We start from the raw sequence: 25791 nt of genomic DNA, 5'->3' as shown, positions 1-25791 counted from the left end.
TCTGTTATTGATCGTGGTGGATGGAGTTTGCTTGGGTGTAAACAATTACCAAAACTCATTGGACTGTGCACTTAAGATCCACGATTATTACGTGTAAATGATACCTCAGTTAAAACAACAACAACAAAACAAAGAGGAAATGCAGTGTCACTTATCACATGAAATTCCTAACCCCCAAACCCTTCCCACATCCTTCACCCTCTACAGACTTTAATTTGGAGAGCTGGAGAGACCCAGACCAGACTTCCCCTGGCCAGCGGCAAGGGCAGGAAAACCAAACTTAGTCTTGATTTTTTCAGCTCGCCTTGAACCTAATTGCTTTTCCGTGTTCAGGGTAAGCGGCAATCTCTAATGTATTTCTGGTCATTAATTTAAACGTGATGCTTGACTTAACTGCAATGTTCACACTTTGATGTAAATCTCCTATGTAGCACATTTATATTCTCCATTTAAGTTGCCCACAGGTGATTAGTGGGTCATCTCAGCCTGTGCGATGGGTCCGGGTCACTAACCCGAATCATCTGTCCTAGAAGCTGACCCACCTCTGCTGCTCCATTAGCCCCTTTGCTGTTGTTGTCACTCGTGCTGAGGTTGTTTTTAACCTACCTTTTCTGCCTAAATCTTAAAAAAAAAAAAAAAAAGCAATCAGTCCAACACATTCACATGAGTTCCAGAGTGGGGACTTTATTTTGCCACATCAAATAATAATCTAGTTCCCACCCTAGGACAACTGCAAAGTATGTTTTTAGTATAGATATCTGGGTTTCAAACTAATAAGGAAAATGGCAGACAGTGATTTAAAGGAGTTTATAAAGTATGCAACAGCAACTTTGACATTTTCTTTCTTTGAGGTTAATAGTCATGATTAGTCTTATTTCACAGGTATGTGTTTGCAGACAGGCACCTGCAACCAAATTCCTACGAGCACAGGATAGACAAAGGTCACAGGAGTGGAGGGACCCTGAGCAGTGATGGTGGAAAGTGTCTGGAAGGGGGAAGGGCTCTCAAAGGTAAGTGAGAACACAAAACGACACCTACTTCATGTAAGGACATGGGATGTTGAGGAATTAGTAATTTCTAGTTCGTATCTGAATTTAGAGCATTTCTGGTCTTCCATCCCAACCAGGATTTCCCAAAACTTTCTTTAAAATACCCAGAACCCAGACCCCAGCTTTGGCATCTCCAAGTTCAGACCATAGGAGGTCCTAGTGCTTTCTTAAGCATGTTGCTGCATTCCAGACCATGTCATTCTGATTTCTCCCCTCCTCCCCAGATTACAGCTGATTGGACAGGAACGAACACTTCAAAGCAAGCAGTCACCTCTAGTCTGACCAGGTAGGTAGCCTAGAATGAAAAGTCTCAGCTCAACAGGAATTTGACTTTCGAGGAGTTTGAATTTTAGATCGACTTGGAGATAGGGATGAAGGTAGAGATGATGGAGAGAGAGAGAGAGAGTAATGGAGAGATCCTGAGAGGTACATGAGCTGGAAGATGCACGTACTCCAAGGAGACAAAATGCAACACGAGTGAACCAAAACTAGGGGTTAGTGGAAAGTCAACCGATGCAGTAAAGAGAGTCATGAGGAGGAGCTGGGGGGAGAGAGGAGAGGTTATCAGTCACCCTGGGAGTGGGGATAGACGCCTGCCTGCTCAGAGCGGGGAATGATGCCTCCTAGTAGTGGTCCACTGGACTCTCTAGTCCCCAAACCTCAGCCCAGGATCCCCAGGATCCCCAGGGCTGCAGGGCTGGTCCACGAGATTTCTCACTCCTTACGCCCGTCCGTGTTCTTACAGGAAGACCCCATCATTGATGAGACAGAAGTGGGCTCTTTCTCCCACGGAAGGATCTGAGGAGAAAGGGAAAATGATCCCCAGGCTGTGCAGACGGGTTTTCTGCAGGGCAACGTGGTCTCTTTGTCAGCAATGCAAAGCTTTTGCTGAATAAAATCTCCAAGCAAGAGCTTCCATATGTTTTATTCAAAAGAACGCCTCTTGGTCTTGGGGATATAACTGTCCCAACAGGAGTGAAAATGTTCTCAGATACATTATTCCTTTTGGTTATCATCCTCATTGAGAGGCCTGGGGGGCAAGAGAGAGCAGAATTAATGAAGGTGCTTATCACGGCCACATGACTCCCCACGACCCTAAGATGCTCAGAATCCGGAGGCGGCTGCTGGGGATGGTGGGGCAGGAGCCAAAGGAGTTTGGAAAAAGCTCCTGAGATCAGGCTTTTCTTAAACTTTAGTGAGCGTAAGAATCTCCTGTTAAGAATGCAGATTCTGTTCAGGGCGTCTGGGGCAGAGCCTGGTAAGATGCCGATGCCGCTGGCCTGGGGACCACACGTAGCAGAGGAGAGAGTGATAGGACCCTCGCTGCCTCAGCAGAGAAAAGCCACTCTCAGTGTAACATGTCATTAGCGCTCATTAAAATCCATGCATGAATCACGGCCTCAGAGGCTCTGAGAGCTATTCCATGTCACTTGGTAAGGAATGCAAATGAACCGGCTATCAATCCCTTTAGTAAAGAGGAAAATACTTGAAAACTCATCCCTGAATTCCAAACCATTAAGAAACTGATGTTGGTCTTTTTTTTTTTTTTTTTTTCCTTAGCCAGTTTGTAACTTTTTGAGCTCAAAGAAAGGACAGGTTGAAGGGCTGGGCAGGAAAGTTGGGGTATAATCAAGAGACAATTCCAGTTGGCAGACTTATTTCATGAGTAAGATCTTAATGCTTTACAGTGAGGAAAAGAGGAACCAACCGGAACTAAGTTCATCGTATGGAAACAAGCCCCACTTCTGACCAGGCGTTTAACACTTCAGTCCGTTCCCCTCACACGCGCTAATCAAACCTGTCTTATAAAAACCACCCCAAGAGAAGGCGGGCTTTCTATTATAAGTGGGCAGATTTACTGGTTGTTTTAAAAGACTCTTAAAAGCCTTGGGCTGAAGTTACCACGCTCACTGTCCAGAAGCCAGACATGGGGAGGGCACGGAGCATTCTACCCTGCTGACTGTATAAATGTGCACAAGGACTCATTCGGAGGTACATTTACAAGACCGCCACCCTTGAAAAAGGATGAGACTCAAGGACACTGAGAACTGGCTCAAAGTCAACCAGGACCCCTGCAGACGACTCTCGGTGGTCACCAGCCATCCACCCACCATTCCAAGCCCCACGACCTTCCGTGACATAACCTGGGAAGCCACACAGGCCTTAGCCACTGCCTAGGGATTGCTAAGGGCTACAGCTGGTTTCCTAAAGGTGGTGAGAGCATCCTTGGGTTGGCTGCTGGCCAACAAGGTGGCCGACTGGCATTGCCCTTCAGGTGGTGAGCACCAATCTTGGTCACCTGGGAGAGATGAGACATTTCCCTGATTACCCTACTGCCCTTGGACTTCTTGCACAGACACTGACACTTTCTGGTTGGTCTGGGACTTTCCTGGTTTCAACAGAGAAAGTCCCACGTCCTGGGAAAACCTCCAGTTCCCGGCCAACCAGCGTGGTTGGTTTCTTCTCAGAAGAGTGAGGTCTGGGTAGTGAAGAACTTTATAAGAAGATACGAAATGAGCAAAAAGCCCAAGGAAACCAGAAGGTAGAACTTTCCTGGATCCGAACAGTGATTTAGGAGTTGAGATTCATTCATAAGGATATCAAAGAAAAAAGTGTGGGAGGAGATGCTTGAGTGTGAAAAGTGTCTAGGAAGCTCTTCCTATATCTGGCTGACTTGCAACCAGGAGGTGATTATTTAATGATCTCCTTGCCTCCCCTCCAGCATTACTGAAATTTCAAAGGAGACAAGAGGAGACGTGTCCCCTTGCACTTGTATAGTAGACAAGACCGTAACTCCAATATTCTTCTCAAAACGAGGCCGATAGGGAAATTGTGTGAGAAGCACCAACGGATACAAACAGCCAGCATTCTTGCTGAAACCACTTAATCAGGACACAAAACTTAGGATTCATCTTCTGCAACCAATGGTTCCCCAAAGAACCAAATTCCCAACTATAAGCTAATACAAATTTTGATATTGAAAAAAAGAGAGAGAGAAAAAATCTTGTTGGAAGTCCACATTGGACCAGTCACTCATTTGAAACGCTTAAAAATAACCAGGACCTAAAATCCTAACACCAAACCGTAAGAAAGACAGAACAAGCCTGGTTTTGTGGACTCTGTCTTTGGGATCCCTTTTAACCAAGCAGGGGATTAATTCATGACCTAGGAGCTCCACGAGCTTATGTTTATTTATAATATTCAATATTCCCATAAGCACAAATGTTCCAAATGGAAGGTTGCATTTTGATAATGCCCGTTTCTTCATTAAGATTTCATCATCCACCTACATTAAAAAGCCTCTCCCTACACTCTGTTGCTTTTGCTTTCACCTTGTTTATTCCTGCCTTATTTGCTTAATCTTGAGATCCTGCCTTCCCAGGCACTCTCAAATTTGAAACAAGCAAAGTTTGTGCATTAGCGTGTCCCGGGCATGCATGATTTATGAAAGGCAGGTTTCTTGGCACAATTTAATGGTATATGAGAGACTTTGTTTTAAAACATTAAAGTGAAAGTCAGGAAGTGGCAACAATGAGTGAGAGATTAGGACACAGAATGTGCAAAGAAGTTTGGGTCAAGAGTTAACCAGGTCTGACTTGGGTCTATTTCTTAATCTACGGGCTGACACTCTGACCAGTTTAGCAGATTATAAGGAGCCCTGACTTTTGACCAACTAAAGAAGTACTTTAAATTGCTTTTCTGACAACGTGCCCAACCAAACTCTCATTCTGTAAAAAAGGAACGTAATTGCGAACATTTATATCAATGGAAAAGCGACCACCTTTGACCAATCCAAAATAAATTTGTTTTCCCCTGTTTGGTATTCTAATCATATTTGAGCCATTTTCCACCATAATAGTTCTTCCTCTGACCTTTTGTAAGTTGAACTATTAGTCATTGTTACCAAATCTTTTAGAGAAAAGTCAAAACCTTCATAATATCAAGAGAACTACCCTTCCTGAGTAAAATTAGAGTCCAACTCTTATTATATGCCCATATAAAAGCTCGATATATGTCTCTTTTTCTCAATACAGAATATGACCTATATGACCTCAAATGACATAAGTTTTGTTTAATAATTATAACTAAAATACACTCAGTAAGAAAAATAATAAGTTAATTATTCCAAATGATACCTTATAGTTGAATGTTCCGAACACTTCACAGACAAACAAACTAACAGACTAACCTTTCTTCACAGACGGCTAAATTGAAGTACTCATGAGATTATGAATCAGGTCCTCAAATTACAGCACAATACTTTTACATCTAAGTTTTTGACATATCCTACAATGATTGCTCATAAGTGCTTCCAGAAGACCCGAAAGGTTTCAAATCAATGTTAAGAAATGAGGATTGATAAAGCCCATGTCTTGAGCAAACTCAGACAGACAACTTGAAATTTTGCTTCCTACATCAGCCTTCCACAGCCTTTATGGTGGAAGCAACTCTGAACCACATTCAACCTTCAGGACACTTGTCCACTTCAGAGAACTCTGGCCAGTGGCTAGAGCCCTACGTGGCACAGGGACACAGTGGGTCGGTTGGTTACCTTGTAGATTTTGCAATGGCAGGGTCATAATGCCTCCGGCTGCAGCTGCTGCCACCAGCCCTTGGATGTTGGTGAGGTTCGCAGTAGGCAGTGTGAGGACCAGTCCTTGCTGCCCTCCTAGCTGTCCGGCCATGTTGAAGGGGATGAGGATGGGCTGGTTGAGGGCTGGCGTGCCTCCCGGCATTACACCGGCGACAGCAGAGGCTAACTGCTGTGCCGTCAGAAGCGACTGCAAGGAAACAGACAATCCCAGCTCACTTTCCAGTGGAACCAAGATGTGGACTTTCACAGCATTTTTCTTCTTCTTAAGCAGGGTCAGAAATTTCCTGAACCAGTTGCACAGAAACATGTTCTATTCCAGAAAAGAAGACTGACTTGCAGCAAAAAAAACCAAAAAAACAAAAAACAAAAAGGGAAATTGTATTCTGTGAGATTTTAGAGAGAAAATTTCATTTGGTTTGGACTTCCTCTAAGGCACTTGAATGCCTTTCAAAGTAATACCCTACACTTATGTATTATTTTTCCAATGAATTTTCACTTGATCTGACTCTTATGTATTTGAAACTCTCTGCTAGTTTATTCTGTAGTTCCAGAAAGAACTCATCAAGAACAGTGGAAGTTTTTTGATTCAAAAATAGCAATGACATACTACTTTCATCTATTAAATTTGCAAAACAATAATGTGAAGGATTTACTCAACGCTGGTAAGTCTGTAGTGACAACATTATATGGATTTAGGACATGTGCATTGTCATAAGCCTTTTGGAAAGCAGTTTGAAAACCCATATAAAGAGGTTCCAAAATATTCATCCCCTTTTGACTCAACATATTCCTGGGATATAGCTTGAAGATGTAATTTTTTTAAAAAGATTAATGAATAAAAATATGCATTATATTTTAAAATACACAAATGTTGGAAAATAGTTTGTTACAGTACTGAACTTGGTAAAATATTGCATAGTGTTTAACTGGATCATTCTGACACCTCTTTAGAAAAATAGAAAATGCCTGAGAATATCTAAATTTAATTGGATAATAATTACGCAAATGGTAATGGAGTCATTACCCAAATGGTAAAATGATACATATATAATGACAAGGTCTAAAAAGGAATACAGAAAAACATAAATATTTCCTGTGAGTAAATGTTAAAATCTTACATTTTTTCTTTTGTTATTATGCTAGCATTCTTTGCCTGGTTAAAACAACCTCGAAAACACACGCTTTTGTCCACTCCTCATCCGATGGCCATTGTTTGACACGGAAAGGCAGCCGCAGAGGGGTGTCCTGGACGTATCTGAGCTCAGGTACGGGCTCTTCACCAGGGCGATGTAGGAAGGAGTCCTGACCTGGCCAGGCCAGATGACCAAAGGGTCACCGATCTTAGAGTCCCCAAGCTGGCATTTTCACTACCACCCTGTGGGAGTCACGTAAGACCTAATCCAACGCCCATTTTCCTTCTAGAGGAAACGAAACAAAACTCTCTTTGGGGAGTTGCAACTTTTGGGTTAATAACGCAGCAGGATTCTATGCAGTACTCAGCATACGCAGAGTACAAAGCCCACTACACCACAGCCGAGCCCTGTTCTAACGTGTATGAACTCCCCCATCCCACCAGTGACATACTGAGAGTTGGTAACTTGTCCAAAGTCACATATCCGGGGGCGGGGGGGGGGGGGTTCAAGTCCAGCCAGGCTGCTCCAGAGCCCATGTTTCGCCCCTTCTTGTCACCCGCTCTCAACACACAGAACAGATTTGGAGAAGTGGGGCTGCGTTATTTGAAGGATGTGGGAGAGGGCTGAGTCCACTTTCTAGCCATTCCCTACGGTCAGCCCTCACGGCCGGTTGTCGCCCCTCAAGGCTGGGGAGCCCTGTGAAGAAGCCCTGGGATTCCATGCACCCTGCTTTTTAGAACCACCGCCCTGGACTCTGTGAGCCGAGCTCCCGAGGTATCTGCCAAACGTCACTAAATTCACACAAATAACTGTGCTTCCTTAAAAAAAAAAAAAAGTTACACTAAAGAACAAAATAACGATTTTTTAGGAATAAGTACAAAATGACAAGCTGCTCCCCAGATTGCTGGTGTTACTTCGCTGCCAATAGTAACATCAGGGTAAGAGGGGAAGGCAACGGGGCAGTCCTCACATGGCATACAGGCCACAGAGCTGGGAGTTGGGACTCGTGCCATTTTTTTTTTTTTTAATGAAATTCATGGGCTTAAAGCAGGGCACGCACTCTCCAGTTTGTCCCAGGGCCCACTGCTTCTCACTGTCTGGGTCTGTCGTGCAACTTTTCAAACCTGGAGGCGTTAAGTTTGTCATCCATGGTGTGTTCACAGACATACACATACACACACGTGCACGCAGACACACACGCATACACACACAATGTCACAAGCATGAAATCAGACAGGGCGTGGCCGGAAGAAGCCGCTTTCCGTGATGCCCGGTAAAACCCTCTTTGGGTCCCACAGGAGATGAGGCGTCTCCCCAGGTCTGCCCAGCTCTCTGCCCCGAGCACGGAGGCATTCATGCTCTGAGATACCTTTTAGGATCTGAGGCCAGAGGGAGACGTGGCGGAGGCTGGAACAAGAAAGTCAAGACCAACCCAGATTCTAAACTTGGGTTTTCAAGCCTTGAAGTCTTGAGCCCCAAAGTGCTCAAAGTGATTCATTTCCAGGAACAATGACAGCAAAAGAGACAGGCTCAAGAATCAGCTTCTTTTTCTATAAAAGCAGGTGGACTCTGTGAGTTTCACACTAAATGACAGAGGTTAAAAAAAAAAAAGGCTCAGTCTTTTATAATTGTGTTCTACATCTCCATATAACCGTACCAGGCTCAGAAAAAAAAACAACAAATATTGGACTTTAAAAAATAATGAATGTATTTCTTTATTAATGCAGGAGCTGTAGGTGATGTACAGTATTGTCAAACCCAATAAGCTGAACTTGCATTAAAATTGCATTAACTTTTTTATATTAAATCACCTCTTGTATTTCAGAAATGGCTATAGTAGGGTTGAAATAACTTAATTTCCTTCACACTGCAGTCATTAAAGTTTTACTTTGCCGAAAACTGCGTGGTAACCAACAGCACAATTGTAGCGGGTTTTAACAAGAAAAAAAGAAAAGTTTCCAAATGATCAAGATCAACATTCCCTTTAAAAAGAGAGAAGAGTTCTGCTAATGCATTTTTTTTTCTTGACAGCATTTATAAATAATGTAGTCATATAGCTTCTCATACTGAAATTTATCACCATCTTTGCTCTGTTGGAGTTAATTGCTTTTAACTCATTATTATTTATTTGGTTATTTATATGGTAAAACCATCCTCAGTGCAGCCTAAACACAGCAGTTGAGAGATACTGACCTGTGGCCCAACCGGAAACGGGGGGTGGGTCTGACTGGCCTGGTGTTGTTCAGGAGTGCCTGGCTCTGACAGTGCCGGGTTTCCTCTGGCCCCTGGAATTCAAAAGAGAAGAGTTCTCCCTTAATATAAGCTCCAGCCTGGGAACTGCACATGACCCCATTTTCCTGTGATGTCACATAACATTAAGGCACAGATGACATGCCAGAGGGCTTTATCAATAGCTCCGCTGCTCAAATCACTTGTCAACTGCATACATTATGCTAACGGACATTCGGGATGGACAAAGTCACTCCATCAGAGAGAAGGCTGCGACGGCAGGGAAAGTGACACCGTCACTGGTCGCGCTAATAGGCTTGCATTATACATCAGTTTGCATGGCGTGTGCCGATGCGTTGTCGCACGTGTGGGAAACTGCAACCTTTATGCCTAGGCGGGCAATGGCTAATCTCATTTTCCAAAGCCAGAGAAAGCGTGATCAGACATGACCAAGCACATCTATGTTATCCCTTAATGTGGCTTCGTACCCTTAAGCCCTGTCTCCATCTGTGCTTCAGACACTGAATGTTATGGATGTGTTTTCCAAAAAGCAAAGCCTTTTGCAGTGCCACCTTATGTCCTAAAAAGCACATGGGGCTCCTTAAGCAAATTTCCTGGGTGCTAACTGAAACAGGAGGACCCCCACACCACCTCCAGGGATTCCCACGAGGGTAGGCAGAGAACTCAGTGCCGTTCCTTTGCTAGAATCCTGTTGGACGCCAAAGCATGAAAAATGAAATCCCACCAAAACCCGCAAATCTTTGAAATCTTCTAAAACACGATAGTTTTTCTGTGTGTGTGTTTCTGTGTTTTGTTTTAGGACAACCCACAGAAGGTGAGAGAGTGGCAGTAACAATAAATACATAAACAAACAAACAAACATAAAGCTAGCAGCAATTTTTCAGGGTTCTCAGTTGGTAGCTTTTGTTTTCTCGGTGGCTGAAATCCGATTCCAAGCCACCCTTAACGAGATCCTCTTTCCTGATGTTTGTCCTATGAATGGCAAGTGGGGGACATTTCAAACCGCGTTACTGGCAAGCCATGGACGACCAAGAAAAAAAGATACAATTCTGTCACACTTATAAATTTTAAAGAAGGCATTATTGGCTCATTTAAGACAAATTCTTCTATATATTCTCCAAAGGGACAGACTTATAAATAATGGAAATGTAGGGAAAAAAATACTTCAGCACATTAAGCTACAAATAAAATTGACTGCTACATATTATTCAATTGACTTCTATCTCCACAGCCGTGTGTCAATCATAACAGCATTTTATAATAGGACGAAGCAATAAATGTGCAAAGCCATTATGCAGAAATCTGAAAATCTGATTAATTTGTAATATTTTGTGTGTGTGCAGAAAGTCAGGAATGGACATTGCTTGGGGAATACTTACAAGCATTCTATTGAAATTTCTAAATTGATTTGGAGCAAACTAATAAAAACACAGACTTGCTGACATTTTATAAAGTGAATTCTGTCAAAATATGTTTGGCATTTTAATGATCGCTGTCATTTAATAACAAGGGTAAGATGACCTATCATAAGATGCCAGCAATTTCCCCATCATGTGCTGGGGAGCTTTCTTCTAAATTTTCTAAGTGTGGTTTATTTATTATGCTTGAGTAACAGAGCACTTGAAACTGGATGGTGCCTTACGCCGTTGTAAATCTCACAACTTCCATTCTTCTATACCCAAGTCCTCTTTTGCCTTAGAATTCTCAGTAAAGTTTTATAGACCTTTATGGAGCTAACCAGGTCCGAAAGTGATGCTTTTGGTCAATTAGGTCAATCCTCAAATGGTTAAAAATCTACTTTGGTTTAGTTTATGAAGATGTTTTGAAAAATTTAGTTGTTCTTTAGACTCGCCAGGGATGGATTTTTCCACCAGACGATGAAAAGAAAGTTTCATGACGCACAGAAGAAGAGAGAAAACTTTTTCACACAGTTTTTTAAAAACGTGTCTTAATTCTAAAATGTTTCTCTACCAGGCCAGGGCCTTCTGTCTCATAAATCTGTAACTGGGACAACATTTTGATTCTGTCTCTAATGGCACAGCACAGCAATGTTTGGGATCTGTCCCATACAAGCACTGTGTCAACAAGATTGTGTCTTTGTTACCCGTAGCTGGGCACAGATTACATCTGCTTACATTTTATTCTCTGTTCCTGGAGGCTCTCACCAGGGCCCAACCGCTTTTTCTGAGGCTGGTTAGTCTCAAAAACTGTGTTCAGTGCAGGACAGGGTAATTCCACACAATTTCATGTGTAAAATAAAGTCTTTCACAGGCTTTCAAGGAGATTTTGTATGCTCTCCTGCGTGGATCAAAAAGTAGTGTTTCTTCTTAATGCACATTTCCATTTCCCCCAACACATGTATTACACTTGATCTTGTAGGACCATAAACTAATCTGTTTGGTCGTAAGGCAGCTCCCAAGTCAGGGGCCCTCTCGGTGCCAGGGGCCAGGATCCAGCAATAAGAATGAATACATGACTTTGGCTGAGGGTTTCAGAGCTATTTGAAGCGGTGCTCAGCCAGAAGTTAGCAGAGAATTTGAGGTTAGATTATTTCCACGGGCACAAATGTGAAAACATCAACTTAAGTAGGTCGGGCAGTTTCCTTCCGATCGGAATCCTGGAAACATGCTTCCTCTCTGGAGATCAAGGAAATCCAGAAAGCTCTCTGTGACCTGTTCTGAATTTAATAGCCTGGGTTTTTCAGGCAGCAACTGTGAGTTCCAACAGGGTGGGGCCCGTGTTCTCTGGTTCATTGCTTTACACTCAGCCCTCAAAGTTGGCATCATTCATGGTGATGGAATATTCCCACGTGGAAATAAAGGTTTGGCTTTTATCCTGGAACTGGTACGTAGCTCCTTTAGGATAGGCATTGGGATCCACTTGGCTCGTTACTGTTGTTCAGCATCTGCCTTGGAAATATCTTGAAATGATTAGCTTCTTGGCAAATTCTACCTCTATTCCGATTTCGACATTAAAAGTAGTTTGATGTACAGGTTAAAGGCAAAGACTCAAATTTTAAACTCCACTTGGGTTGCGATTTAGCTCTGCCACTTAACCAGGCATGTGAACGTGGGCTGGTTTTCCAGTTTCCTTATACACCAGCTTCCTCTTGCAAAAGCCCAGGGAAATAATGATACATCATTCATGGGGTTGCTGTGCTGAGGATTAAATGAGCCAAAATATTTGCAGATGCCTTGGAACAGTTCATGCCTGCCACATGAGTGCTAGGCCTCTTGTCTAGTATTATTTAATAAGATTTAATTTGTATTTAATACAGTACTTAATATCATTTAATTTACCCATAATATTTACCTGCCCCAAGTCAGCTGAATACATTCTACCATGCTTATGAGTGCTGGTATGTCCTCACACACCACCCCAACTGTGTGCTCGGTACCATCTGATGAATGTTTAGAACTGAACTAAATGGCCTTTAAGAGCCTATGAATCGAGATGTTCACGTAGAACGCTTCCTTCCGTCCACAGTAGCATGACCAGGTGACGGGGCACAAAGATGCTGGCAATCAGCTCCCAGATTCTCACACAGACCAGAGCTCAGACCAGTGGTTCTTCCCCAGGCCTGTGAATCAGAGTTGTCTGTGGAGCTTCCTGAGCACATCGATAGTCACATCCCTCATGAAGCTATGGTCAGAGCATCTCCAGGGTGTTTCACATGCACATTTTATAAAGCTCCACGGGTGACTGAAAACCATGGGGAGAAAACAGTGGCTTGGATGCCACCCGGGCAGGTCTGAATCTCCTCTGCACTGAGGATGCCACACACTGATAGTTTTATGAATAGAGGATGGCCCTCAGCCAGCATTACGCCCTTGGCCTTCTAAGTTCCTTCACCTGGAGTTTTCTTCCGTCGTAATCCTGGCGGCAGCCTAGCTTAGCAAGGAGCAGAATCATCTCAGATGCATCTAGTTTGCAATTGTCACAGGTAATTCAAGGAGTGTAAAAACTGATTCTAAAGGGATCATAATATAAAATTTAAAATAGCCATAGCAGTCATGCTCTAAATAATGGGAACCCCCTGATACAAGTCTGTTAAGGAAAGGATAACTCGTAAATGGTCTGAGACACTGAGAGACGGATTAGGAGTCTGGCTGGCACACCGGGATATAACCTAGTTCATTGTTAAAATGCCTGCTTGTCAGGGCACTGGTTCATGCAACACCACCTTCCCAGTGTTGACCTGTATCCCAGGCTTATAAAGCTGGCTGCTGCCTCTGGAGGGACTGGACCATCCGTAGAACTGGGGGTGGGGCTGGCAGCCCAGGTCCTGTGGTCCTCCCTTCAGTAGCCTCCTGACCGAGGGAACCTCGCAAGTTCCACCCTCCCCCGCCCTCCCCACCCAGCTCAAGGTCAGAGTTCCTGAACGACCGTCACTGCATTCCTCATAGCAAGTTCATTTTTCTTTTGCAAATTAAAAAAAAAAAATTGGTCTGTGTGTAAGAATTTTTATTAACTAAGGCAAACAAGACACAGCATCTCTTAGCAACTCTAAAAAGTAGAACAGTGTGCTCCAGTATACAGCTTCAAATCTGACCCCCTCCACCCCCGCCAGCCCCTGCCTGCCTGTCTTGGAGTTGGGTCTTCCATGTAAGTCATTTTGGGAAACAAATATTTCTTAAATTAACATTTTTAATCCTGAGCGGGTTTGGAGTCTTTCTGGAGTCTTACCCCATTATCTTAGCCAACAGGATACGATGGCCAGGGCAGACAGAGAAGAAAACAGAATTGCACTTATGAGCAGCTCTTGCAAACACACCAGTTCCCCTTTCTCCCACGTGTCAGCCAACCTGCGGGCGTTCAAGTGCATGAGACTCGCTCGTTAATGAGCGATGCATTTTTAATGAATCAGGTTCTTCAGAGGGAGAGTTTGGGTTTCTGTCCTCTCTGCATTAGCACAAACATAATCAGATGAAGGTCACAGGGATCCCTCAGCTTTTTCTGGTATTTATACCTTTCTTACCCACGGTTTGCAGTTTTCACCAGGGAGTGAGGTGATGCAAAGGTTCCTTATTATCAGCTGGACAGTTGAATGCATTATTATTTAATGCCAGGCCTGTGAACCCAGCAAAGCGGGGCAGAAGTCCCCTCTAAATTAAACTTTCCTTTCTTTCAGTTTCTTCCAGATTACTAAATGCCAAGGAGGGAGTGGAGGTGTCTATAAAAATCTTTTCAGAGCCACTGCCACTGTTTGCCATTTTTTTTATTGCCTGTCGAGATTTCTTTATGATTCTGGCCACACACGTATTTATGTACAGAACACCACACGGACCCCCGGTGGAACTGGAGACTCTAAAGTAATAAGCCCCACTTGGAAATCAAACATTCCTTAATTCACACACGGCTTGTGCGTTTCTGCAAGTTCTGTTGTCCCGGACTTGCAACTTCACCCATCGAGGCCTGGAGACCAGTCTGAAGGCATTAATAGGCAGAATGGATTGCTTGCTTCTTTTAGCAGGTGACTCCTCTGGCCTTTGGTGGAAGGAAATCCAGTTATCTTTGAGTGAGGGGTCCAGGTCCCCAGTGGTTTTAAATGCTGATCTTTATTTAAAGGCTGTACATAAGCATGAAAAGTCAAAGGGGGATTTGAGGCCTAAATAAAGCAGAACAAGAAACCCCACCAATCCCGTATACAGGCTCGACGATCTGAGGACGTTTTGTACCATCTACGAAATTTATTCAATAAATTGCTCAAGTCTTCCAGCTTACTGAATAATTGCTTCCAGAGCCTAGTCTATATGGGCTCTGGAAGACTTTAAAGACATTTTTTTTTTCTCCTCTCAAAATTTCCTAAATCTCCCTTTGGTCTTCCTGCAACAATTTTTTATCATTTGTTTTCACATCCATCTCATAAAAGCAGAGCTGAACTCCTGTGCTATCCAGGCCAATAAAGTTCTCCATTTCTGTAAAATGCTTCCTCTCAGAAAAGACATGAAAAAGAAGAGACAGTCATCAAATATATTTGAGCAAAATTCCACGAGCCACCGTTGGCATGTGGAGCGCCTTGGGTGCGGAATATCCCTTGAGTACGACTCTCTCTACAAGAGTGTAAATTCTTTCAGGGCAAAAACGCCTTCTCACTCACCTTTGTAGCCCCTGCAGGCCAGCTCTGGGCCTCGGCATGCATGTGTGCACAAGTGTACGTGTGTCTTTACGCGTGTGTCTACGTAGCCTGCATGTCGGTGGCTAGGCAGGTTGCAGTGAGCTGGCACTCTTCAAATGATGGAGGTGTGTGTGTCAAGGTGTGCTGAAACCATTTAGACACAGATTTTCAACCACCTGAAAATGATGTGTCTGATTTTTTAAAGGCATTTTTTTTTTTAATCGAAGAAGCTTTGCTGATTTCGACCCACCGCTCCCAGGAAGTGGACACGTCCTCTGCCAAGGTCACTGCGAGGAGCCACGCTCCACACTGCACTCTACCCAGGGATGAAGTCCTGGCTCTGAACGGACTGATGGGACTCTGGCACGGTCCCCTGGACACGGAAGTCATGTAGATCCTGGGGTTTTTTTGCCCACCGAGGGAGCTTGCTCCCACGATTCATCCATGCTCAACCCTCCGTGAGGGCCGACTACATAATTTATGGGGCTCGGTGCCAAATGAAAATGCAAGTCCCTGGACTGAGGCTGGGAAGTCAATCTCCCCCTTCCCTGGGGCTGCCTGCGTTAATCCACCGCAGATGGGTGAACTCAAGTGACTGCAACTTCCCCGCTGGGATGCGCTGGACACCTGGATCGGGGTGGGCAAGAAACCCCCTCTGACTTGCACACTGATCAGGTGTCCCTCCCAGCACCTGAGCCCAGACCCCCAAGAAGGGTAGAAGGGAGAAGGCAAGAGCGACACGCAGGCTTCTGGGTGTCCTGGGGCACCAGGGGCAGGGAGCAGGTGGCTGAGAACCACCCCGTCCTGGGGAACTGAGGAGGCAGTGACTGGACCGCCACCGACCTCATTCTCTTGTTGTCCCACTGGATTTGACTCACCAAACACAGATTCAAAGATAAATTATTAAGAATTTCAAGACGGTGACCTCAGAGCATTAAACTCCAAACATGGGCCCCTGCTGAGCGGTGAGCCCAGTGCGTGTGCGGTGGTCACCAGCCCATGAAGCAGTCCCTGCCCAGGGGATCTCAAATTTTGAAAATTGCACATAAACCCACAACTGCTTTGACCGCCCTTTTCCAAATCAGTGCAAATTCTGATGAGTGTTCTGTCCACAGAGGAATCTGGACATGGCTTTTTTTCCCTCAGCAAGAAACCAAACTTACAAATCCTCAATACCAACTATTATACGTTATTATTAGTGACCACATAAATATAGCATGTGGTGGGAAATTACAGTAAAGTTTTGTTTTTCTCTCTATAAACTGTGTTACCTATCCCTAAAATGGGGAGACGGGTCACGAATTCCTTAAAAGAGAAATCATAGTGAAGATGTCTTTTCTCGGTTGTAGACCCATCTTTCTAACAGTGTTACACTTTCACTAACAAAAAACCACAGATTTTTTCCCCCTGGACTGGCAGCCCAGCTTGAAAACAAGGGAATGAAACCTAGATACTCCAAAACCTTGTTTTAAAGTTCTCCCATGTGACCTACCCATGGCAAAACATGCAAGAATGACTAGGAACTGCCTTTACTTATGCTTGGAAAATGGTCAAAGCTCATAAATAATCTGCTTTAAAATTTCAGTACAAGCTTAGGTGATGTGTGTATGTGTGTGTGTGTGTGTGTTGGGGTCAGGGGATGAGACAGAAGGGAAGGGAGCTAGCTAGGGCTTTTTTTCGGTCTGTTTTTTTACCTAACACCTTCATTATAGGACGGTGGGGACAAGCGGTAGGGTCAGAGGTCACCGTAGTTCTTCTTGCAATAGCCCATCGTCCAGCCTCTTCCAGCAACACTCAGGTTTATTTATATCTACAAGGCTTTCTTTGCAGCCTCACAGACCTACAGGGCTGCCCCATCAAAAGTCTCACTAGGAGCTTTTTTTGTTTGTTTTGTTTTTGTTTTGTTTTGTTTTTTGTTTCAAGACTGCTAATTTTATTTTATTTTTTTAAATATATTTTTATTGAAGTACAGTTGGTTTACAATGTGTCAGTTTCTGGTGTACAGCATAACGCTTCAGTCCATAGGAACATACATACATTCGTTCTCATATTCTTCTTCACCATAAGTTACTACAAGATATTGAATATGGTTCCCTATGCTATACAGTATGAACTTGTTGTTTATCTATTTTATATATACTAGTATCTGCAAACCTTGAACTCCCAATTTGTCCCTTCCCACCCCCTTCCCCTCCTGGTAACCATAACTTTGTTTCATTATAAGCTTTTAAACTGTCAGTTTATTGAGATGCTTAGCTGAGCAGCCCCCAGTACAGACAGACCTCAGAGATACCGTGGGTCTGGTTCCAGACCACCACCACCAAACGAATATGGCAATGAAGTGAGTCCCACAAACGTTTTGGTTTCCCAGTGCATAGAAAAGTTATGTTAAAGCTGGCCTGAAGTTTCTTCTGTACAGCACAGGGAACTATGTTCAATATCTTATAATAACCTTTAATGAAAAAATATGAAAACAAATATGTGTATGTGTATGCATGACCGGGACATTGTGCTGTACACCAGAAATTGACACATTGTAACTGACTGTACTTCAATTTAAAAAATACTAGCCTGTAGTTTATTAAGTGTGCAATAGCATTATTTTTTAATATTCTTATTTAGTAATATGTAATAATATTTTTATTACCAAAAAAAAGTACATACTGTAATTTAAAAAAAGAACTTCTAAAAGATGCTAACCATCATCTGACATTACAGGGCTGCCACAAACCTCCAATTTGTTTTTTTTTTTTTAAGGCAATATCTGTGGATATGTTTTTTAAAAAGCGTGTTAAAGCAAAGCCTAATGAAGGGAGGTATGCCTGTGGATACCGGCAACCCCAGGTCTGAGAAGGAGGAGAGGGTGAAACGGAGAGCTACGTCATGGTGACACAAGCCCAAACTCCTGGCTCAGACCGAAGTCAGGTAGAAACCACAGTGATGTATGATTCCCCTCTTCTCCAAGACCTACATGCCTTCCAGAGGTCTGAACTCTGCACAACCTTTCAGCGGCAAGGAGGCTGATGATCTGACATTCGGAATATGATTTAACCATAAGCCACAACAGAAGAAATCATTATTTCAATTGGAAATGATGGCTTCTGGGCGCAGTCGCTTCTGATAATGCGCGTGGTACAAGATCTCGGAGACCCTCAGCGCGGAAAGCGCGTGGTCCTCCGTCCGCCGGGGCTGCGCTTGTGACTGCAAAGAGCAGGTGATTAGATCATCACAGATTGTTGAATTTCCCAGACTTGGAGAGTTCCCAGGGCAGTCAAATTACCGGAGCACATTAATGATCGTGTAAATAGAAAGATCTCGACACTGCGTTTTGCCAGTAAAAACATTTTTCAAACTGCCGTGTGCTCTCATTATCATACCATAAAGGTATTTTTAAGCCTTTCTCCCACCCAATTAGATGCAGGACAAGGATGTGTTCTCTGTTTAAAGGAAAAACCTTTAAACTGAAGCATGCAGACTGATGCAAAACTCATTGCACTGGACTCCCCACCACCCCCATTCTTCCTTTGCCCAGTGTCTGCTTTGTTGCAGAGGGACACTGGTCTACCACAGAGCTTTCAGGAGCTGCTGGTGGACCTGGCAGGATTTGAGAAATCACAGCCAGCCTTTCCTTTCACTCCTCCAGGAGAAAGAAATGTCTGACCAGACACTCCTAAAATGTTTCCTCTTTTGAATCAATAATTTCTCTTTTCCCTTGACCCCACTGTAGAGACATCAATATGATTTTCTTTATAGATAAAGTTCTAGGTGCCAAGTGATACGTTAATTACCTCTCATGTGTTATCAACCCTTATAATAGCCCTACAAGGTGTTTATCACTGTTACGTCCATTTATACTAAGCTCTATAGCAGGTAACTCACTATTTCACTATTACAAACCTGGTTAGTAACAGAGAGACGACTACATCCCAGATTATCTGATGGATGGAAGGTCCACATCTGTATCAGCTAGACAACTCCGCTGCTCAAATATTTTATGATCTCTAGCATTTACCAAGTATTACTATGGGCCAGACACTTTGCTTAGTATTTTGCATACATTTTTCTCATTAAATCTCCTTCCTTCCTTCCTTCCTTCCTTCCTTCTTTCCTCATCCTTCCCTCCCTCCCTTCCTTCTTTCTTCCTTTCCTTGGGTGGCATTTAAAATGTAAATACACCTAAAATGCCCAACTTTTTTCAGACATTTGCAGTGGACTGTTACACTCCATCTCACAAAAATCGGGCATGGGCACGTGAGAATGCAGAAAAAGAAAACGTCCAAGAGGTGCGTTCTCAGTCCCAGTAATAACCCTGGACCACGTCTCACCCTGTGCAGCCTGGTGGGAGGACTCTCCGCCAAGAGGTTCACAGTAGGCAGAGCAGCTCCTACGTTCTTAAAGGCAAAGCATATTTATCCTTTTTAAAACACAACAAAACTGATGCCAAATGTAGCCCAGTATCCTTGCTCTGTGATTTACGGCAATTTTCCTGACACTTTCCCCTTCCATATCCCTATCTTTGCTTTTCCATTTGTGAGGGTCCATGAAGATAAGACTCTGGCCTATCCATTCCCGTTATTTACTCTCAGAACACCACATTCTCCCCAAAAGTAGCCAGCGCACCACTTTAAAAAGGGGGAATAAAAATTTTAAACCCCTTAAAGCTGAAATAAAACTGCATTTCTACACAGATACTCGGAAGGGGTAGCATTTGCAATCACTCTTGCGTGCAACTGAAGATTGGTGAAAGTGGGGTCATTTAGAACTCAGCAAAGGACCAAGAGGAGATGTCCCCAGAGGAATTACATCGCATGAAACTGTAGCATCATACCTAGTTAGCAACCCCTTACAGCAGCAGCGCTTCTGTGACAGCAGACAACACAAAATTGTGCAGGAAGAGAAGGATGTGGCATGACTCACTATGTACAGTCACCAAGTGCTGCAAAACCTTCTTCAGAGATGGGGGTAACACAGCATTGCATCTGTAATAAGATTAAGTAGATCTGGAGTATGAAAATGCAGCTTAATGCCCCATCAATAGATTGTTGGTTAGATTTTTTCTCCCCCCATGAGAGTTGGTTATAAAGAACCAAACAGCCAAACAACTCATCCAATTCATGTGTCTCTGACCATTTTTCTCTCACTTAGCCTATTTATTTCTTAGCATTACTGTAATTGAAAAAGTATCTGTTGCTAGAAGATTGCTATTAACTTGAGTGCATTCATAGAGTGTTCTGTCACTAATAGACTTAGGTCATATTCTTTTATCCTCTTAGCAAAGCATTATTTTGTTGTCCTCTTGTTCTGAAGATTTTGTTCCACTTAAAGTCAAATAGAACAAAAGCTTCACAGAACTTGTTCAGATGGTTTTGGATCATTATTCTCACTCCATGACATGACAGGCTACAATGCGGAGCAATTTCCATTTGTCGTATGAACTTATTTTGGGATCCATGTCAGAGCTTGTATTATAAAAACATGCCTGCTAAACATGACTTGGACTCAGATGATAACAGTCAGGTTTTACGTCCAACTACTTTTAAAAATCTCCTTGAGTTTCCACTTGACTTTCGAATGGTAGTGTCAGCATCGAAGTTGAAAACAGAGCAAGCTGCTGACTACCATGGTGAAAAGGTGAAACAGTGGAAGGGGAGCTGTCCAGTCATTTAAAACTATATCCCACATTTCATCAAACCTAAGATGCTGCGGATGTAAAATTCATGCATAGTTTATGTCCCACTAAGAAAGAAAAAAAGCTGCCAATTAAACTGTGACATAACACCGATTACAAGACACATCCCAACTGTTATCTTAAAATCTTCCTTTTAAGATGTCACGGTAAACTATGAGGGGGAGAAGCTGTGTATCTCAGAATGCATAAAATACATTAGTACTCACTGGCCTTTATATAGCTACAAATTATGGCACAGAGATTAGGCAATAGAATACACTGGAAATTTTACATATAATGTCTAAACACCCTCAAAATTTGGTGGGTTAGACTGTATCACTAGAATATGATCGTTGGACAAAATGCTTTATTTAGAAGAAACAGGCTTAATCAAGAAGGGATCAGGGAAAGAAACTAACAGTTGTAGAGTCTGAAAATATACTAGAATATTCTACATACATCACCTCATTTAATCGTCATACCAACCCCATGATATTAGAATTCGGGTTCAGAAAATTTAAGTAAGAGACACATATTCACAACTTTTTTTTTTTTGAAGGAGGAGGAGGAAGAGGAGCTGGGATTCAAACCCACATCTGGTCAAGTTTGGGGTTCAACCGTATTATAAGCACATCTATGGGTTGTATGCAAATCTAAGAATGTGGATAACTGGGAGTGTTTCAGTGTGTCAGCGTGCTTCAGCCAAAGACCACCATGCAGTTGAACTAATTTTGATTTGTAGTCTCATTGACAGAAGGGAGAATGCGCACCATGCGGGACCAGGAGGCGTTAAGAAGGAAGAAGAGAGGACATAGATGTAGGCTTGTGTTGAGTGATTTTGGAGAAGGTTCCAGAAAAGGGGGGCTTTGCTCTGGATTGGACTCTATCTGGAAGTCAGAGCAATCTCATGATTGAATATTTTAACAATTCTGAGTAGATGATAGGAAAGAGGGTGTGAGGCTAAAGCTATAATTGGTGAAAGAACAAGAGTCATATTAGCCAGGATGGCTGAATATTTGGTCATTTTGTGGTCTGGGCAATGTTCGTGCTTTCGTCCGTCTTCCGACATAACTATGGGGTGATCTTGGTTTTGTCCTGATCGATCATGGTCAGGGTGACCTTGTCTGATGCTGCTCTGTGCAACTGTGCTCAGGAGCAGGAGAACAAGCCCCCTGAGTGCCAGACCATAATATTCTGACAACACACCGTGGAGTCAGAATGACTTGTGTTTTCATCTTTGCTTCACATAGGCTGTCTGTGTGACTCTGGATGAATTACTCAACCTCTCTGATCTTAAGTTTCCTAAACTGCAAAATGGAGGTAGTAATAGCACCTGAATTATAGTTGTGGTAGGGACACAGATTACAGAGGGAAAAGAGCCCAGCCATCATGCCTGGCACATAATAAATGCTCAACAAAGTTGGCCCTCACTATCAGTTACTCCTGGAGCATTATTGCAAATGACACTGACGTATGATTATCCAATCACAAATGATCTTGATAAAGAAGGAGAGAGGAAGGCATGTGACCACAGAGGACACCTTTTAGAGGATCCTGTAAAATCAGACACATGCAACCAATATCCAAGAATGAATTCAGGTATAGGAAAAAAATGCAGGAGACTGGAGAACGCAGATGATGTCTGAATCTAAATTACCACATCTAAAAACTGCTCTGAGCTCCTGACAGTATTTCTAAACAGCACATTTCCCACAAGCCAAAAAGAAAAACAAAGCAAAACAAAACCTCAGCATCTCCCCTTCCAAAACTCCAACTCCTTCTAACTGCACAATTTCCATTCATGTCTGTCCTTCTAATCACACATCCTCCAGAAGTGAATCTCTAAGTTCCCCTTGCCTGGTCTCTCTGCTTCCCCCCCAGAGATAGCCAACTACCAAACCCCAAATCTTGTACTCTAGTGTTGCTGACAACTGTCCCCTTCTCTGCTTCAGCTGTCTTCATTGTCACCCAGACCGTGGGCATAGTCACCACACGTCTGGTCCATCCTGTCTCCTGTCCATCCAACATTCCGATGGCAGCAAGAACAACACTGGAGATGCCCCGTCTCTGCCTCTGCCTCTCAGACAGAAAGTTGAGTCTGCAGATGGGGTGGTGTGAAGGGCTCAGGGTAGTGAGTCTGCAGATGGGGTGGTGTGAAGGGCTCAGGGTAGTGAGTCTGCAGATGGGGTGGTGTGAAGGGCTCAGGGCAGCGTAAGTGGGCAAAGTGACACCTCCATCAGGAGACCTGCCGGTGGTACAGACCAGCCCCGGGGAGAGCTCTAACGGGAGCAGGAGAGCCTTATCTGTGGGGAGGAGCACCGGGTGCTCTGAAGCCGGATTGCCCGTCTCCACCACTTACCAGATGCAGGACCTTAAGCAAGTGGCTTAATCTTTCTCTGCTCAATTGCATCATCCGTAAAAATGAAATAAAAGTGGTACCTCTTCATAAAGTGAGGATTAAGTCCACTAATCCACATCAGCAAATGGTGCAATCAAAGTAAACACTCCATCATGTGAGCTTTCTTATCATCATCATAATATTTCAAAGGAGACAGAGCCCCACCCTTGGGTCTGCACCGCTAGGCGTGCCACCCAGTGGGGCTCACGTACACAGAGAGAGCAGCGCTCCAGGCAGCAGGCCTGGGAAACGTGGCCCCAGCTGTTTAATCAGACAATAGGCTGAGCATTAGCCTCCAACACTGTCAATGCCTCGAGGGCAGGGTAGCGTCCACAGGTGAGTCTGGAGAGGAACTCAGAGACAGGATGGAGAAGGACCTGACAACAGCCTCCCCAAGAGGTTTCCAAAGGCTCACTGGGTTGGGGGGCGATGACAGGCACAGCTCATGGCTCAGACACAGGGGAGGGAGAGCTCAGGACAGACATGCATGCAGGGAAATGTGAGCGATGGTGGAAAACAATGAAAGAACCAATGATTCCCAAGTGGAAGGTGTGGTTTTTCAGGGCAGCGTCTGGCAGTGATGGCTTTGGCCAAAATGGCACCATTGATATCTAGGAATCTATACATGGGCTGGGTGACATCTGAACGTGAGTCCGAAAAAGAACTCGGCTCCTGAGTGGATCATAAGCACAGATGTATATATCGGTGGACTCTTAAAATGAGGACCAGAGAGACAACAGCCGCAAAGGAGGTAGTGATGGCCCTCAGCCCTCATGGGTGAGTGAACAGCAAATGAGTACTCACAGCCCAGCCTGAATTCTGTTAGGATTTTCTATTTTCTTTTCACTTTATTTTATTTCATTCTATTTTACTTTTATCATGGTAAGAACACTAAACATGAGTTCTGCCCTCAACACATTTTTAAGTGCACAGTGGTATATTGTTAACTGTAGGCACAATGTTGTACCCGTGGAACTTAACTCATCTTGAATAACTGAAATGTTATACCCACTGAGCAGCAACTCCCCTTTTCCCCGCTCCCCTCAACTCCTGGTGACCACCATTCACCTGTTTCTATGAGTCTGACTCTAAGTGGAATCCTGAAGTATCTGTCCTGTGTCTGGCTTATTTCACATAAGCATAATGTACGCCGGGTTCATCCATGTCACGTATGGCAAGATTTCTTTCTTTTTTAAAGCTAAATAGTGTTCCATTCTATGTCTACACCACATTTTCTTTATACTTTCATCCCCTCAATGGACATTTAAGTTGTTTCCATATCATTGTGTCGACTGACATATAATGCACAACCTAAATGTTGAGAGTTATGTTTTATTCAGTGGATTTCCTGAGGGCTCAAGCCCAGGATGCAGCACCTCAGATCACTCTAAGAGGCTGTTCCAATGTGGCAAGGTAGAAGCCAGGATATATGAGTTTTTGCAACAAAAATCAGGTAGTCAGAACATCAAAAGATCACTGTTAATTAAAGAAAACCAGGTATCTTAAGGGATTTCACACTTTTCTATGTAATGGAAGTTGCAAAGGTCTGGGCTCATTGAAATCATTCCTTTGATATGCACCTAGCTCTCTAGGGCCTGTATCCTTTGCTCCCACATCCTGAGTTCCCTCAGGGGGCACCCCTAGGGGTGGCTGCAGAGGCCAGGCTGCCTGCTTGTCTGCAGCCTGAGTTCCCTCTGCTCACTTTAAGGAGGTGGCGGCAGCGGCTGGTGACTTGATGGCCACAGCATCCTTTGTTTACTGACACTGCTGGCAGTAGTTTTCATTCACGGCTGCTATTGTGGACAATGAGATATCATCTTACACCTGTTAGGATAACTCAAAAATGCAAAGACAACAAGTACTGGCAAAGTTGTGGAGAAGTTGGCACCATGGGTGGGAATGTAAAATGGTACAGCTGCCGTGGAAAACGGTATGGAGGTTCCTCAAAAAATTAAAAATAGAACTATCACGAGACCGGGGGTCTCACTTCAGGGTATGTACCCAAAGGAGATGAAATCAGGATTTCAGAGAGATTTTGCACTCCCACATTCACTGCAGCATCCTTCACAGTAGCCAAGAAATGTATTTTCTTACAGCTGCCCTCTCTACTTGCTTCCAGGAGCTCTCCGGTCCCTGCTCTGTAGAAGAGTTATTCTTGTGGGATTCTGAGTCCTAAAGTCTGGATCTGAGCTCCAAATCCATGACCAACCGTGAGCTCTAGCCACCTCATCTGGAAATTGGGGTCCTAATACTGTTCTTGGATCATTCATTCTTCATAGTATTATTAAGTTCTTGCCAGGTGGAGGGTATTTTACAAGATGCTAGGGACACATAAAAATAATATTCTGTTGTCTCACTTCTCCTCGCTACTTAATTAATTCACTCATTCCTAACAAATATTTACTGAGTAATGACCAGATATGGTTCATGGGCCTTTGGGGCTTACAGCCTAGCAGGGAAGCTACACATTAAACTAACAGACAAACAGAGAATTGTTTCAGGACTCCCCCTGACCAAGGCTCCCCCTGATTTTGCAGGATAGAGAACCAGGGGCAGCACCAGGATGTCCACCTCCATCTCC

At 43.6% G+C, this 25791-nt stretch overlaps 1 protein-coding gene across 1 annotated transcript in view; it reads right to left on the bottom strand.

The window, feature by feature from the left end:
- Positions 1 to 5482: 5482 nt before the first annotated feature.
- Positions 5483 to 25791, bottom strand: part of LOC116154125 (POU domain, class 6, transcription factor 2) — a 108449-nt gene continuing 88140 nt past the window's right edge. The window contains exons 2-3 of the mRNA XM_031455853.2: positions 8970 to 9061; positions 5483 to 5830 (exon numbers count right to left, since the gene is read on the bottom strand). Of these exons, the coding sequence (XP_031311713.1) occupies positions 5483 to 5830; positions 8970 to 9061 (440 nt within the window). The remainder of the gene's footprint in view (positions 5831 to 8969; positions 9062 to 25791) is intronic.

This window comes from Camelus dromedarius, chromosome 7 (assembly GCF_036321535.1).
Source record: "Camelus dromedarius isolate mCamDro1 chromosome 7, mCamDro1.pat, whole genome shotgun sequence".
In the NCBI taxonomy this organism is placed as follows: Eukaryota; Metazoa; Chordata; class Mammalia; order Artiodactyla; family Camelidae; genus Camelus; species Camelus dromedarius.
This window is presented reverse-complemented; position numbering and strand designations above follow the sequence as displayed.